Source organism: Zingiber officinale, chromosome 5B, assembly GCF_018446385.1.
Source record: "Zingiber officinale cultivar Zhangliang chromosome 5B, Zo_v1.1, whole genome shotgun sequence".
Taxonomy (NCBI): domain Eukaryota; kingdom Viridiplantae; phylum Streptophyta; class Magnoliopsida; order Zingiberales; family Zingiberaceae; genus Zingiber; species Zingiber officinale.
The window spans coordinates 137,876,469-137,893,912 of NC_055995.1; the positions used below are offsets into that span (position 1 = coordinate 137,876,469).

At 35.8% G+C, this 17,444-nt stretch overlaps 1 protein-coding gene and 1 long non-coding RNA gene across 2 annotated transcripts; one reads left to right on the forward strand and one right to left on the reverse strand.

Moving 5' to 3' along the window:
• The first annotated feature begins 1,232 nt into the window (after window positions 1-1,232).
• LOC121986301 (probable transcription factor KAN2) lies at window positions 1,233-3,885 on the forward strand. Its single transcript, XM_042540181.1, has 5 exons — window positions 1,233-1,963; window positions 2,090-2,166; window positions 2,296-2,341; window positions 2,434-2,572; window positions 3,464-3,885. Exons 1-5 carry the CDS (start codon window positions 1,387-1,389, stop codon window positions 3,639-3,641), a joined length of 1,017 nt encoding a protein of 338 aa, XP_042396115.1. The 5' UTR covers window positions 1,233-1,386; the 3' UTR covers window positions 3,642-3,885.
• Window positions 3,886-7,027: 3,142 nt separating this feature from the next.
• On the reverse strand, window positions 7,028-17,226 carry LOC121986302. Its single transcript, XR_006113374.1, has 3 exons — window positions 17,021-17,226; window positions 8,851-9,067; window positions 7,028-7,634 (listed from the first exon to the last, which is right to left on the reverse strand). It is a non-coding gene; the product is annotated as an uncharacterized LOC121986302 (long non-coding RNA).
• Window positions 17,227-17,444: the final 218 nt, after the last annotated feature.

The window sequence follows — 17,444 nt, forward strand, 5'->3', positions numbered from 1 at the left end:
ATAAAAAAGTTATAATGTCCCATAATTTAATAAATTGAAGATAAAAAAACCCCATTATATAGAAAATTGATGAGACTTTATAAATATAAATAATTAAATTTACCTGGTAAATCTAAATAATAAACTAAACCAGAAATTCTGTTTACTCTTCTATCATGTTCAGCAAGTTCCTGTCAATTGCCGACATGCCTTTTCGCACAAATATACCATCACCATCTCTCCATAACAATAATTCACTTCCCAATTATTTCATATATTATATATATATATTTAAAATCACTCCGAGTAGGGATTTAGTCATCTGTAAAAATTGTACGGTGCTGGTGTTTTGTTAAATCGAGAAGGAGAGAGATCCTTGTTGTGAGTTGTGACTTACATTATCTCGCTATAAAAATAAAAAGTGCTAGTCCTTTTGTTAATTTATGAGGGTTGACACGATAGTGAGTATTTTAATAATTGAGGAATTAATACTCATATACTAAGTGTTTATATAGATTATAAAAAATGTTAGATTCCTGAACTGCTCACTATGAACGTTTCTCGAATTATTCTGATGATTAACAAGAAATTTTCGTGAAATCAGACTGATCATTCCAAGTTCAACATTACCCAGCATGATTAATCAAAATTTTTTTTAACATAGATTATAAACCTAAGATAAAAAAATCCTAATATATGATGTCAGTATTTAAAATTCCAAAAGTCATTAGATTGGTCCTGCATTAATTTTAATGCCAAACAATGGAACCCTAACCCTTATATTAGTTGAAGTTCAATTTGGAAGTTTAACCCTAAACACAATCACGCATGGATGCTCCATCGATCCCCGAAGTCTCTCACTCTCTTGGTAGTAAAAAGGCTAACGGGAAAGAATAATAAATTCTAGCCATACCGACAGTCGACAGAAATACTTTGAAAGAGTTTAACCAGATCTATGCATATACATGTAAAGTATTGAGATTCTACTATACCTCCTCCAGTTGGCAAAACTGGAGAAGCGTCAACTGCAAACCCAATCCACTATTTTTTTTCTGCCCTTGGAAAAAATTAATTAATTAATTAATTATAATTCTCGATATTTACTTTCTAAACTTTTAAAATAAATTATTATTATTATTATCCATCTTAACACCACTCACACACATTGCATGGAGACACATATGATGTGTCATTTTCTCGCTCAAAAATATTAAATTCCACATTAAATTATTTCCCCCACTCCAAAGTCCAAACCCTCCTCCTCCTCTTATATATTTTACCATCTTCCCCTCCTCTTTTTACCTCCTTCTCCCTTCTCCCTTCTCCTTCCATTAGTCCTACTCCACCACATCACAAACCCTAGAAATCTAAACCCTAAACCTCAAAAAGAGATAGAGAGAGGGACTGATGGAGCTTTTCCCAGATTTATCTCTCCAAATTAGTCCACCAAACACGGCCTCTCGAGCTTCAACTCGGAGGAACCCTAAGCTCGGAGACGAGAGCTCTGAGCTAGAGTTTTGGAGGAGGCCTCTAGATTGTTCCTCAACCGCCATCGCCACCGCCACCGACAACCATGATGCAACCATGAGCAGTAATTGCAATCGTCTTGATCTCCACCTCCACCCCTATTCTTCTCACCCCTTCCATCGCCACCACCATCATCATCGCCAAGGAAGCAGAGGAGGTTATAATGATAGCATTGGTGATATAATTAGTAAGCCGATAAGAGGGATTCCGATCTACCACAACCCTCCGCCTCCCTTCTCTCTCCTACCGCTCCGACGCCGACCGTCGTGCGATTCTTCTCCTCCCTCCATCGCATTCCCCTTCGCGGCTCCGCAATTAGGGTTCCTCCCGAGATCGTCGCCCGCCAGAATGCTCTCTGCGATCCCCAGGCGGAGCCTCAGGGCGCCGAGGATGCGGTGGACGACGACGCTCCACGCCCGGTTCGTGCACGCCGTCGAATTGCTCGGAGGCCACGAGAGTACGATTGCTTTGTCTTCAATTTTTTGCTTCCCTCTCTCTCTCTCTCTGAGTCTCTGTATAATAAATAATAATTAGGAAAATGAGCTGAAATTAATTTGAAAAACTAAACGAATAATAATTATAGGAGCCACTCCCAAGGCAGTACTGGAGCTCATGGATGTCAAGGATCTCACCTTGGCTCATGTCAAATCTCATTTGCAGGTAATTAAACATAATACATTATTCGATCATAAATAAATAAATAGTTTGTAAAGAAGCTTAATTCATTTTATAATTACTGTTGATAAATACTATCAAAATTAACTTGTATTTTACATGGTAAATTTGTAGATGTACAGGACAGTGAAGAGCACTGATAAACCAGCAGTTTCTTCAGGTAATATTTACACATGCATCAGCTTGTTTTTTTTAAAAGAAAATTCATCAAATTTATATTTTAATTTGATTTATATATAAATATAATTGTAGGGCACTCTGATGGATTTGAGAACGGGTCAAATGGAGAAATATGTGATGATGATTTGCCTGAAATTAATCCAAATCCACAGAGATTAGGATTACATCATGGAGTCACTCATAATGGCTTATGGAGCAATAATTCCTCAAGGTGGTAAATTAATTCATGTTTTTTTTAGCCACTTTGTTTATTTATTTTTCATTTCATGAGGAGAAATAGTAGCTGATCAAAATATTTTCATTCTTGAATATGTATAATTAAAATTCAAGTGAAGAAAAATAGTATTAGATGGTCAAAAGGCATGGAATATTGTGTCATAGTATGGATAGAGTGTGAGTGTTGACATGCATGCACAAAACTTTATTTTGGGTAATAGGATTGCACGCTTTGATATCTGTGTTGCTTTTGACCTTTATTACCTTTTCTTTTAGTCGAGAAGTATTAGGATATTCTATAAAACTCTAAAAAAAAATTGCATGTAACACGTATATATTTTTGAATGTGACCTTAAAAACTTGAAAATATGCATTTAAATATATGGTTCTCAATGCCTATAATTCAAGCATATGAGCTTTAGTTAACTATAAACAAATCTATTATCATCTCTACTAATTATAATTCAAATATGACCAAAAAAAATGGAGCTAAAGCTATGTAGGCAATTGCTTCTCAATGAAGTCAAGGAGTACACGATGATGAGTGTGGGAATTGCCTTTCCATGCCATGTTATCTCTCTGGTCCTTTAACTTTCCACCATTGCTCTCCACAATTCAATTAAATCTTATAGCTTTAATTGTTCCTTGTGTCCCGGCACTTGTGAGCAATATTGAGCATGTGAATCACTCTTCATCATGATAAGATTCATATGAATAGTTCCAAAAACATTAAGAAAGAAACTAGAGTGAGAAAGGTGTGCCAATCTTATGCTTTTGCCAATGCATAATGAGATGAGGTTGCTATATTTTGTTTTTATTTAGAATTACTTGCATGAATAGATATAATGGTATATAATGAAGATTTGATGTGATAAATCATTTGCAGTAATGGAGGCTCCTCCACTGGCATACCTTGTGAATCCCTCACAAAGAGTCTGAAGTCATTAAAGGACACACAATCGAAAAGCTTGGAAATGTGCTCAGAATTAAACTCATCGTGTGTGTCGGAGACATGGAGCTCGAGTCAACCAAATCTTGAGTTCTCTTTGGGGAGGGGGCAATGACCTACTTAAAAAGTGTAAAAGTAGTCCTGTTCATTGTCAAATAAAGAGTTCAAAGAGAAAGAGAGACAAGGAGACAACTGAGCCACAAGACAAAGAGGAGAAAAAAAAAGAGAGAGAGATTGATTGTCCTTGTACTCTTCTAAATTTTAAACCACTATATTTAATCATTACTAGTCCATATTTATGTTATATGTGTATGTGAGAAAAAAAAAAGGTAAAAACTAAGGTTGGTTCAATGTTTTCATGAATGCAATGTCTTGATCTGCCTTTTTTTTTTCCTTCTTTATATTCTCCCAAGAAAGAAAAGGGAGACATGTGATAAAGCATCTAAAAAAGTGAAATTATAAGGGACTATTTTTAAAAAAATAATGACTAATTTGTAAATTTTTCTTAGGGTGGATGAATGTAATAGATCCATATAAATTTAATAAATGAGTAAATATACAATGTACTATAAATTTAATGGTCCCATTGCTATGAAAGACAAATATGTATTTAAAAGTTATCTGCATGTGTTCACTAAAAGAGATTCATCAAATGAGAAAGATCTTTTTTCAAACAAAAAATAAACATGGTTGCAATGAAGCAATCATGATATCGAAAATCAATCATGCATAAAACTTATCATATTGACTCTAGAACTACCTCAACCAAGTCAAACCACTTCACATTTGCATGGCAAATTGTCTTTATTTCAAAGTTTGGGTTAAGTTTAATATAAATAAATTGGCATAAAAAAGGCAAATTTGGAACTTACCAACAATGAAAGATCCAAAACACAAGATTTATGGTTCACATAGGGAAAAGCACAAGGTTTTGAAATACGTTCGAGCACATTTAGTGGTTGAGACATTGGGAACATCATATTCCATGGTCAAAGTTCATCATGTCTTTTCAATATGCAAGCATGATATCATTGTTGCCTACAACTATTATCCTATTTGAACTAATTGTCTCATGTCACGATGTCTCCAACAGTTTAACTTTATGGCTTCAAGTTTAATTATATGTGAGAATTAGATGAATGGCTTCGGTTGATGCATTAGGCATGTTAATTATCAGTCATAGCAAACAAATGGAACGCTTACAAGATTAACAGACTAAATCGAACAAGCACCAAATATTCAAGTCACATTTTACTTGACTTGAGCATGAAACATGACCCCAGAAATACTTCAACTGGTAGAGTCAGAAGAATCACCAAGAAGTATTTGACTTGTACACAAGTCTTAGTCTTAGTCTCGATAATGATATAAATATTTGCCTTTATGAACAATTTGATGAATAATAATCTAACTGAATGCCGAAATATCGGCAAACCTGCTTAATTATTGGGAACTGCCCTCCTAGATTCTCTACCCATTTCTTTATCAATTCAAACTCACTTAAATGGTTCTACTCAGCGTGACTCTAGTCCATGACCTACTGAGTTAACCCAAGGTATCACGGGTCAAGTCGTGCCTGAGTCATCCGTCCGAGCATGACCTGTTGACACCCACACAGAGGCACTTGGGTTTGGCCGTCAGGGAACTATCAATTTACACCCTTACATATGACACAACTTGAACAAAAAGGGAGACTATGGCACAGTAAACTTTGGCTTTCTTCATGTGGTTGTGCTCCCTTAGTTGCGTATAAATATGTCAGACACTTTGACCATCTCAGCCTTTTATTACTTTACTCAGAATGCATGCTTTTGTTCCAAAAGATCACTCACTGCTCCTTGTTTCTTTTCCCATTTCATAGCAAATGATTTTTTCGGGGCCCTTATATCATGTTGACATTATTGACTGCTAACTAGCTCCTGCTCGACATTCTTTTTTCATAATTAGGAACTACACCGAAGACATTTTATCTCCAAATTCAATAAGCAATCAATAATTGATTGATTGAAAATATTCAGCTAAAAGTAAAAGTAAAAAAAAAAGCAAACTAAAGCAGGTAAAGGAATTTCTAAAAGCATACACATTTTAAAGCAGCAGTGCAATGTTTCACGGATAAAATCAATTAAACGAAATAAAGCTACCTTTTTGCTTCTTTATCTCAGCTGTTTTTTTTTTGAAAAAAAGTTCTCTTTCCAGAGTCAATACTGTGCTATATCAATATTTATTACACCTTTTAACAGATTCTTTAGATCCCACATGTATTTCTTTTTTTCTGACAGCACTAAAAGTAAATCTAACCTTTTCTTCTTTATTGATCGTGAGCTTCCAAGCTAAAAACAATGATCAGTACACTTAAATTGATGCAACTTATGTCTGTTTAAATGGTGCAACTTTAAACTGAAAAAAAAAACACTCGAATCTATCAAACTGACGCACCCCTATGTCAATTAAACTTTAACATACAAAATTTGACGCACCTACAAGCTGATCTTACTTCACACTTGTACACGTCTACTAACTGGTAGATCTACCTCTACTTAATTGGTAAGTTGGTATATACATCTTAGAATATAAAACTAGTGCATTTATAATCTAATGTAAATATTTATATCCTTTAAATTGATTCTCATACTTTTATTAAACTGGTACATCTATATTTATTGAATCAGTACATCTACAAACAATCAAAAAAATAGCATGCTTTTATTGAAGAGCCTTCACTATATTTCTAGATTTCTTTTCCTTCTTCCCCTCTTTCTTGGCTGCAGCAATATATTTTTCAGCAACTAAAGACAGAGAGAGAGCAGTAGCGTTAAGTCTGCTTTCTATGTCTCTCTCTCTTCTCTTCTCTTTGCCTGTTTGTGTTGCTGCTTTGAATTGACACCAGAGCTGCTCTGCTCACTGAGCAGACCCATCCAACTTTTTTTATGTATATACATGCCTTGGTTTCACCACCTCTTCCTCTTCTTTATATATATTTTTTTCTCCACATTTTTGTGTTACTACTTTCCGTTTGGCTGAGAAATTATTTGTCAAAATGAAGTAGCGGCTAGTCAACCTTAAGTGGATGTTTGGTCAACATTGAGCATAGTAAGCTATGTGTGGATGTAGTGTAGTGTAGGTTGGTCTCTTTGTCAAAGTGGTGATACTTTTGTAGTCAGAGGTCAAAGGACTCAGGGTTCAAGTGATTGCATCCCTTTGGGAATGCGAACCTTGCTTCCTGCATGTGTTTTGGAGGACAGTGAGGTCTCAGCGAAGAGACTTTCACCACAACCCATAAATAGAAAATAAAGTAAAGAGAAGCACACAAGCTGAATTGGAACTCAATTTTAAGGTCATTCATAAGCGTTTTTTCACTATACAAACTAATTTACAAATGTGCTTGCAAGATTAAAATCCAAGTTTAAGCAAAGCATTATGCCATAAGCAAAAGTAAGGGGTAAGAAACTTGAATAATGATTTTAGAATTCTTTTTTAAAACTTAAATATCTAGATTGTCTATAAAACAACAAGTAAAATCTGCTGATATTTGAATTTTCAAGAAAAAATACAAAACAAGGTTAATCCAAGTCCATATGTGGATTAAAAAAAAAACAAGTAGATAATATCTTGCTGCTCTCATTCATGCATTTTTCAAAAGAAGTTCTCAGTTAAAGACACTACTAGCCAACAGATAGACAGGGACGTACCAGGGAAGGAACAGCACAAAGAATGGCACAGGGGGGGTCCCTTTCTGGTCCAGTCGCACCACGGGGACCAATGAGAGGGCAGTAATGAATGGAAAGCAGCCAAAACAGCGCCACGGGAACCGAGGGGGGCAGGGAAATGATATTGCACTCCATTGCTTTATGATTGGGAAGATGAGAGCTGCCCGGGCTCGGCGTCCCACGTAAACTCCATGCATTAACAGTGGACCATGCATGCATGCATGCCACAGTAGCACAGTGACAGTGAATAGATATTCACAAGAAAAGAAGAGAGGTGAAAGATAAGGTAACGTTTCGTACATTGCCTTGAATGCCGGGGGGCGAGCGAGTGGTCGCCATCGACGCTCGTGGAGGAGGAGACGAGAGGAGCCACCCGTGCTTCGCCTTTTGCTTCATCACATCTGCTCTAGTAAAAGAGAGAAAGAAAGATAGAAAGGAAAAAAATTGAACAAAGAACAAATTAAACACCATTATTTAAGTTTACAAAAGGCAACATTGAAAAACAAAATAAAGGTTTGATTTTACATAATACTTAAAAGCATCATATTGGTTTTTATCAAAGGACGTGTTAGTTTAGCTTGGTGGTTCTCTGAATCTAGGCTTAATTATATGGCTATTAAATACTTTAAACCACCATTATATCCCAGACAATTCCTAGTTTTAAACTCCCTGCAACCATCAAACATTTTTAGGGTAAAAACATTTGTAGGACACTAACCGACAACTAATTAGACAGGAAGAGCAAAATATATTTTAGAAAGTAAATATCATCTCTCTTTAGACATTTAATAAAAATAGGTGTGCTCTTCTTTAAACGCCGCTAAAACAATAATTAACTTATTTGAGTTGTCATGGCGACCTGACGCCTTCTTCAGCGTCAGGAGCAGAACAAAAAAGTAGATTTTAAAAAAGAAAGAGTTATTGCAGAGCGCAGAGTAAACTTTTACAATAATTATAACTAATTTAGTCCCACCATAATACTTTCTTTTTCGTCTCTCTCTCTACATAGGCAATCTCATGTTCAGGTAAACACTATATATATATATATATATATTCATCTTTTATTCTAATAATACTCTAGCCTCTGTTACTGAAAACTCTGCCATCTTTTGTATTGTTGATGGCTCAAAATCAAATGTACAAGGGCCGAGAATGGCCTGGGTTTTAATTACTTTTCTTAACCCTATAGAACTCAAGGCCAGGATATATATATATATATATATATATGAGCCATGAATCCAGACTTATGATTTGTTTAGAACAGCAATGAAATTTCTCATTGTTCACTGTCAATAGTAAAACCAAGCCCAATTGTATCTTGTTCTGGAGATTTCAGGCAAACTTATCACTGTTAATTAGACAAAATGAATAACGAAGGTATGTGTATTGAGGAAAACAAGCAACCAAACCAAAAAAAATCGCAGCAGAAAGAAAAAGATACTCATAGGAAATCCTAAATAAATGGGATAAATAGCTCGTTTTATCTGTGAGATAGAGATATGGAGACATGAGATTGGTATCCAAAAATATCAAGTATATTATAGCGATAAAAATGATTAACATATGTCAAATAAAGTATAATAACTAAATCATCCTTTAGAAGATGATAAATTGTACCAGCCCATTTCTGTTCTCATATATTAGACTGCAGTTTAGCTTAAGATCTGGAATGGGAAAAACTGACAGCTCCGCTTTTGAAATGCTGGAGTTTACTATGATTTTGGGTTGCCAAACCTCAAACGCAATAAAATTGATCAATGTAGCTCCATGGTGTTGTAGTCTTGGTCCATGTGATGCGTTCATTCTGCACTAAACAGGCAACCCCATCTATCACCTGCACCAAAATTGAGAAGGGTTACAAATTAAATCACATCCATTAAGAACAATGTCGTCTTCCAGTAGATATCCATTATCCACTCATCTTATCAGAATTTTGTTTTCTGGTACTGGCCAAGACAAGACCTATCTCAGATGGTATCATCCAGAAAAAGTTGAGACAAGAGATAATTGTCTTTCGATGACATCCTAAACAATTCTATTTGCTGATCATAGAAAGGAGATTAAATGATGCATTGCAGCAAAAAGGCGAAACCCTCGCCCCCAGGGCCCCCACCGACCGGACTCACGGCCATTGTGAGGGAGGTAAATCGTAGCACCCGAGCTAACATGGGACGGACCGGGTGGGATACAGGGATAGGGGATTTATTCCCCCGCTGCCATTGAGTTTCGACCCGGTGGCCTCATTGCAGCAACTCCCGCCCCATGCCATCTCGGATGACCCACGAGGTCGAGATTAAATGATGCATGCGTGTGTGTGTGTGAGAGAGAGAGAGAAGGGTAATCAAGTTATATATTAACAGACATGAAAAAATTAATTTTAATGTTGAATATTGTGGAAAGAATTGACGTGGAAAAGTTCTCCACTTACACAATGGGAATAGTTAGTATTATATACAAAATTACAATAAAGAGAGAATAGGAAACTAATTATTTCTAAAGATGTCTTTCTAACTAAATCTCTTAATTTAAGAGATTTCTTACTCTATGCTCACAGTTGTTTATTCTTGTGAACAACTGTTTATTTCTATACAAATTATTCACAACTGTTTATCATTCCCCCTCGAGCTGAGAAATAGATGTTTTTCGTTCCCATCTTGACTATAAGATTATGAAATCTAGAACTTTTTAGTCTCTTTGTTAACACATCAGTCAATTATAATTTAGAAGGGGCATATGACATACACACTAATCCTTTCTCTAATTTTTCCTTGATAAAATGTCTATCAATTTCAATATACTTAGTCCTATCATGTTGAATAGGATTATAAGCAATATTGATAGATGACTTATTATCACAATAGAGTTTCATGGGGCATTCCCATTTGATTTTCAAATCATCAAAAATAATCTTCAACCAGAGTAGTTCACATAACCCTTGAGCAATGACCCTAAATTTTGATTCTATGCATGATCTTGCCATCACATTTTGCTTCTTGCTCCTCCATGTCACCAAATTACCACTAAGGAAAGTACAATATCTTGTAGTTGATCTTCTTTTCACTAGAGAACCTGCATAGTCTGCATCTATGTAAGCTTCTAAAGCTAGTGTTTCATTTCTCTTAAACAAAATTCCCTTTTCCAAAGAGTCTTTCAAGTAATGTAATACTTTGTAAGTATTTTGAAGGTGAAATTCTCTTGGATCATGCATGAATTGGATGATTACACTCACAACATATGTTATGTATAGACGAGTGTGAGCAAGGTATATGAATCTACCAACCAATTTCTAATACATTCTTTTGTCAGCAATTGGTTCTTCCTTAGCTTCTCCTATCTTGTGATTTGGATCCATTGAACTAGAAATCGGCAATGTTCCTTGTTTCAGCTAACATATCAGTCATTACTTCTACTAAGAAATAAAAATTCATTTGGTAGAGTATGCTACCTCAATACCAAGGAAGTATTTCAGTTTGCCCGGTTCCTTTATTTCAAACTCCTCTATCAATTTCTACTTTTAGATCATGTTTTTCCTTTTCATCATTTCCAATTACAATGATATCATCTACATGGACTAAAAGAGCCATCACCTTCCCTAATATTGACTGCTTAACAAAGAGAATATGGTCCCCTTAGCTTTGGTTATACCTAAACTTCTTAATGACTTTTGTAAATCTTCCAAACCATGCCCTAGGAGATTGTTTTAGACCATAACGAGTCTTCCTTAGTTTATATACTCTATTACCAGTATCCCCCACAAATCCTAGTGGGAGGTTCATATAAATTTCATCTAAATCTCTATGAAGAAATGCATTCTTCATATCATACCTTAGGAGTTGCCTGTTAAAGTGTGTAGCCAAAGATAGTAGAACTATGACAATATTCGTTTTTACAACTAGAATAAATGTCTCATGATAATCTACACCATAAGTCGGAGTATAACATTTTGCCACCAACCTAGCTTTATATCTCTCAAGGGAGTCATCTACCTTGTATTTTAGTGTGAAAATCTACTCACAATAAATATGTTCTTCCCCTTTGGTCTCTCAACAACCTCTCATATCTTATTCTTTTCTAATGCATACATTTCCTCCCTCATAGCATCCCTCCATTCCCTTTTTGACAATGCCTAGAAATAGTCATGGTATTTAGACTCACAATGAATCTTTTGTGGGTTGGTGATAAATGTTTAAGAGAAACATAGTGAGATTTGTTGATGCAATCGACTTCGGGTCAAGGTTGACCAAGTTCGAGTTGACTGGAGCTTGGATTTCGATATTTGATCAATATGTGAGAGAGAGGTCAAGTAGGTCAAGGTTGACCGAATAATTGACAATATCAAAACTCAAACGAGAAGTTGGTAAGGGAAAAGTCCAAGTGAATCACCAAGGACCGAAATTTAATGATTGAAAGTCCAATGGGAAGTTGGCAAGAGAAAAATCTAAGTGGCTCACAGATGACCGGACACTTGGTGATTGGAAGTCCAACGGAGAATTTGCAAGAGGGAAGTCGAAGTGGGTCATAGAGAACCAACCACTTGGCATGAGACGGTTAAGTCTAAGTGGTTCGTGGAGCACCGAACACTTAGCACAGTATAGTAAGTCCAAGTGGATTATAGAAGACCGAACACTTGGCACAGATGGAAAGTCCAAGTGGGTCAAAGGTTGACCAGATACTTGGTAAAGAAGCTCTGGCAGGTCAAGATTGACCAGATGCTAGAGAACGGGAAGTCCCAACAGGTCACAGATGACTAGATGTTTGGTAAAGAAAGTCCTAGTAGGTTATAGATGTCTTAGTAGGTTGAGGGCAATCGGATACCATGCAAAACACGAATTCAACCTTTGAGAAGACTGACTTTAGGGTTACCAATTGATTGGCAAACCCTAAACTCGAATTCAGAGTTTAGGGTTGGTCAATCGATTGGTGTAATTGATTGGCCCAAAGTAATCGATTAATTCAATCGATTGAGAGCAAATCTCAGGAGCTAAGTAGAGTCTGGAATCGATTGAAGCAATTGATTGAGGCTTAAGGTAATTGATTGAGGTAATCGATGCACAAGTTGTGTGAGTAAACAGAGGCTGCTAAATTGATTGGCCTAATCGATTCAACCTTGTTAATCGATTGAGCTAATCGATTGGAAGTGTTTTTTCGAGAGAATAGAAACCTTTAGAATTGATTGAAGCTCACCAATCGATTGGTCAGGCGAAAAAAGAGTCGTTCTGCAGGTTTGAACGGTCGAATTTAACGTGCCTATCAATTGGGAAGCATCCCCGAAAGCAACCCTAAAAAGGGTGGTTCGTGAAGATTTGAAGTAGTCAGTTCTTGAGAGGTGAGAAGTAAAGTGTTGCTGCATTTTCAACCATCAAGAGGCTATTCAAAGCAACAAGCAAGGTTCAAAGCAAAGATTTCATATGTAAAGTTCATTTTCTTTCATTTGCTTGCGTATTTTGTTTTGCTTGTTGTGTTCTTGTAAGAACGAGATTGTGAGAGGTTTCTTCACCTTCGGAAAGTTTTCGAGAATGAGTGTGTTCATAATGGGAACTGAGTGAGAAATGGATCCTTCCCTCCCTCTAGCTCACACAAGTCCTAACAAGATAGAGGGTAGAGAGGGTGTTTGGTGCATTCTCTAGTACATTTTCTAACAAAAATGGGAAGGTCAAGGCTATCTATTAGGTCAGTGGATGATTCAGTAGGTTGTAAAGGCGGTTCAGATCTTACCATGATCCCAACATTAGGGTTTGAGGTTTGTGGTTGAGATTCTTGGACTTGTATTGCTTCTGGAGCAATCTTTCTCCTTGAATACACTTGAGGGATACTTAGAGTATCATAAGAAACACTTGGAAGAGACTCACTAGATGGAATAGAAATAGAAGGTGATTTGGTACGGACTTGAGTAGTTGGAAGATCAAGATTGTTAATGGGTTGAAATGACTCACAAGTGCTATCTTTTGTCACTAAAATCTCCCCCCGAGGATAGGACTTGGAGAAGAACGGAATATGTTCAAAGAAAGTAACATCAATCGAGAGGTAAAACTTTTGAGATAATACTTGTACCCTTTTGAGTGGATGAGTATCCAAGGAAGACACATTTGATGACACGAGGGTCTACTTTACCTCAAAGTGGACCGTGGATATGGATAAAAAGCAATGCACTCAAAAATCTTAGGAGTAAGTTCATTTGTGGTTTGAAAATGAGGATAAAAAATGTTGAGGAGTTGCATGAGACTCTTGTTGTCTAAGACACGTGAGAGAAGTTTGTTTATTATGTATGTGGCACTAAAGATAGCCTCTCCCCAATGAGATTTAGGGACATTGTCATGGAAAAGAATGGCACGAGTAGTGTTGAGTAAATGTCTATTTTTTTCTTTATGTTATTCCATTCGGTTGGGGTTATAAACATAAGAAGAATCATGAATAATCCCCTAGGATTGGAAATAGGAGGGCAAGGTTTGGTTGAAGTAATCTCTAGCGTTATCAGTTCTAAAGCTTTTGACTTTTTACTCCAAATTGATTTTGAATCAGATTTTTTATTTGAGGAGAAACACCCATGTAATTTGAGTGCAATTATCAATTAAGAAGACAAATCATCGAGTCCTAGAAATATTGGGAATATTAGAAGGACCCATATGTCACTATGAATTAAATGAAAGGGAATAAAACTTCTTTTATTGCTAATAGGAAAGGGTACGAGAATGTTTTGCCAATTCGCAAACATCAAATTCAGAAGCATCCAATCCTTGAAAAATTGAGGAAACATGACCTTTAAAACTCTAAAAGAGGGACGACCAATATGTTTGTGATACAACCAAATGTTGCCTTTATTGCAAGAATTGTGAAAGGACAAAGACAAATTATTCTTCTTAGTGGATTTAAGGTAGTAAAGACCACTATGTTCCTTAGCAAGTCCAATCCTCCTTCCTGAGTCTTGATCTTGGAAAACACAATAAGAGGAAAAAATGACATAATAATGAAGTTCAATAGTTAGTTTTTGAATGGAAACAAGGTTGGCAGACAATTTTGGTACATGGAGGACAATTTGAAGGATAAGGCTAGGGGTCAGGTGAATATTTCCAAAAAAATAAACTTCTTTTTATTTAGCCCATCTTTGGGGAGGAGGATCAACCGGGAGTAGAGAGATCGCCTATGCTAGGGATGGTATGCAATTTTTGCCAATGAATTAGATCCAAACTTGATCAAATTCAGGATTTAAGTGTGCCAAAAAAAACATATGCACGCTCCTTTTTAATAAGATTCTTCAAAACAACAGCATCTGCAGCACATTGCATCTCAATTACTTGGTCATGCCATAGATTTTGTAAAATTGTGGCATATTCAGTAATTGATTTATCTCCCTACTTAGTAGCACCCACTTTGACTTTGAGTTCATAAACTTGGGCAACATTATGGTCATTGAGCAAGTGTGGATAATGTAGTCCCAAATTTCATTAGCAGTAGAGAGATACATACATGTATCACTGATGGATGATTCTATAGAATCCCATAACCAAGACATAATCATAAAGTCTTCTTCATCCCATGCCTCAAAAATTGGATCAATCATGGCAGGTCATGTCCCAAGGATATGGTTAAGTTTCCCTTTGCCTTTGAGGTATGTATGAACAACTGAGACCATTTCAAATAGTTCTTTCCGTTAAGTCTATTGGAAGCCCGATATTTTGCAAATCACCAATTTTTTGGATTAAACTAGAGTCACCAGACACAATAGATTAGCTAGGATTGATGGAAATAGTTATTTGAGAATTGACCGTGATGAAGAAATGCAAAAGCAGAAAGGAAAAAAGAGAACATCATGTGATTTGGGCCTTACAAAATTACAGATTGATCTTTCTAGGATGCTACTATAACAAATGTTCCCTTTTAATGCACAACGGTCATTTTTGTATCAATAAAGTATAAAATTGATCGAGTTGAGATGTTGATTATATTTTTGTAATTTGTTACTCAAAATATTATGATTAATTGACTTTATTATTAGTTATTAGCTTCTATTTGGAGGTAAAGAAGCTAAGTGAAAGGAGAGTATTAGACTAAAAATTGAATTGATCCTGACACTTTTAAAGGCTCAGCTTGAGGGATAATATACTTAGATGAAATGTCAACTCTTTGTGCATGCAAAGAAAAATGTGTTTGTCAGAGCATCAACTGGTGCCTACCCTTACCAATCATATAATATGATTCAACTTTCTAAGTTTCTGTCATCAGGCAGCAAACTAACATTTCCGCTGACCTACAATAAGAGAAAGAGGTAATGGCTTCTGAACAGGGTTATGCATTATGTGCACTCATCAAGAAACATAATTTTGGCATCTACATTTGTCATTTAGATTCAAAAAGGTCATGGCTTCTGAACATTCTTGTATCAGTAATTCCCTGAAGATCAATGATTCAACATTATTATGTCTATCATCTATGCATGAAACCAATAAGGCTGACTCAACAGGCTGTAAAAGAAGTTCAATATGCAAATATTCCAAAATAGTTTTACCAGAAGAATTGCAAATAGAGAACAGAGATGGAACATGGTGACACTGCCAGTGGTCAACCATGCAGTAGGCAACATCTAATTCCTGAACATAGGTTTGGAAGACTTTTGGCATGCAACATCAGTATTCAGTCATGGCCTTTATGATTCTGTGAGACAGTCTGACTCTAAAATTAAATAAAAACATGGGGAAAGAAGTTGGGGTTGGATTTGTATGTGTGACAAAAACAACACCTGAAATAGTCAGAGAAAGGAAAATGTATTGACAGTAGTGTGAATTAAGTTCTTCAAATTGTAAAATAAGTTGTAACAAATTCATTCACATGTGGTATTTCCATGGCCACCACAGAGGCTTTCTTGGACTTGAAAATTCATTCACATATTATTTAGTGTAAGAAACTATTCATGTTATATTGGAAGTGGGGGAAAACACATTTAATCATGTTTTCCTTCTAGTATAATTTGGAGGAATTTATCGGTCTTTAAACCAGCAAACAATATTGGCACTGTTACATTGCAATAGCAGTAATATTATACAAAGCAGGATATCTTTTCTTCAATGTACATAATTAAGTGATAAATATGAAACAATGAAAAGGTGAGGATCAATTTGCTACTTGAACAAAAGAAATGAAGACTGAAGGATTTAATGTACCTGTACAAAGTTACTAGAGTTTCACTCAGAGTTTATATTTAGGATATTAACATCCTAAAATTTAAAGTTTAATGAGAAGTTGAGTCACAATAATTAACTAAATTCCATGTAAGAGGCTAAAATAGCAAAATTGGCTTTCTATTACATTGGAGGTTTAGCGCTCTATATTATAGAAATAAATTTGCAAGATAAATTTTGTCTTGTTAGCTAAGTTAAAAACTATAAAAACAAGATGATTGGGGGAATAATACTTGATTCAAGATATTTCACATATACGTTGCATTATAGTGATTGCGACAGTATATAATGAAATATACATATGGACCCATACCAAACGGAATTATATCATTATTATTAGTGGAAATAGAGAAGATGAATCAGGAAACAATCGTAGGAGATTATCAGATAATCTATTTCCTTAATTTCAGGAGTCCTTGTGAAATTACTGGTGTTGAAAATTACTATTTGAGGTCGTAATAAAAAAAAGTATTGATTCGACTATATAAAGAAGGAATGGAGAACAATAAAAAAAAAAAAAAGGCAAAAGTATGTACCGATCAGCAAGTGTAAAGAAAGATCAAGCAACAAGTAGAAGAAAACAAGTTCACAAACGAATGGAACTCGAAAAATACCCGAGAGATGCTTTCCATTGCCACTATGACCGCGCCATGGTGAAGGGACTAGTGGCGAGGCGAAGGCGTGGCAAACCATCGGAAGCGAGACGGACCTCGGCGGAGAGGAAGAACAGATCGCAACCGGCAGCCGAGGTTTCGTGGCGGCGATGCGAAGGCAGGCCGCGGTCACGCGGTGCGGTTTCAAAAGAGTATAAAAAAATCAAAGGCCCAATTGAAACAGCGGGCCCTTTTTTATTATTTAGAAAAGTAATCAAGCTCGTGCAATAACTTCTTGTTTAATTAAAAAAAATAAATATCTCTCATCTCTTAAGTCTTCACTATTTAACAGTTCATGATTTATAAAACTAGTGTATAATTTAAAGACGGACTATAAAAATATTTAAAATTAATGTAATTACATTTGTAACTCTCTCATTCTCTT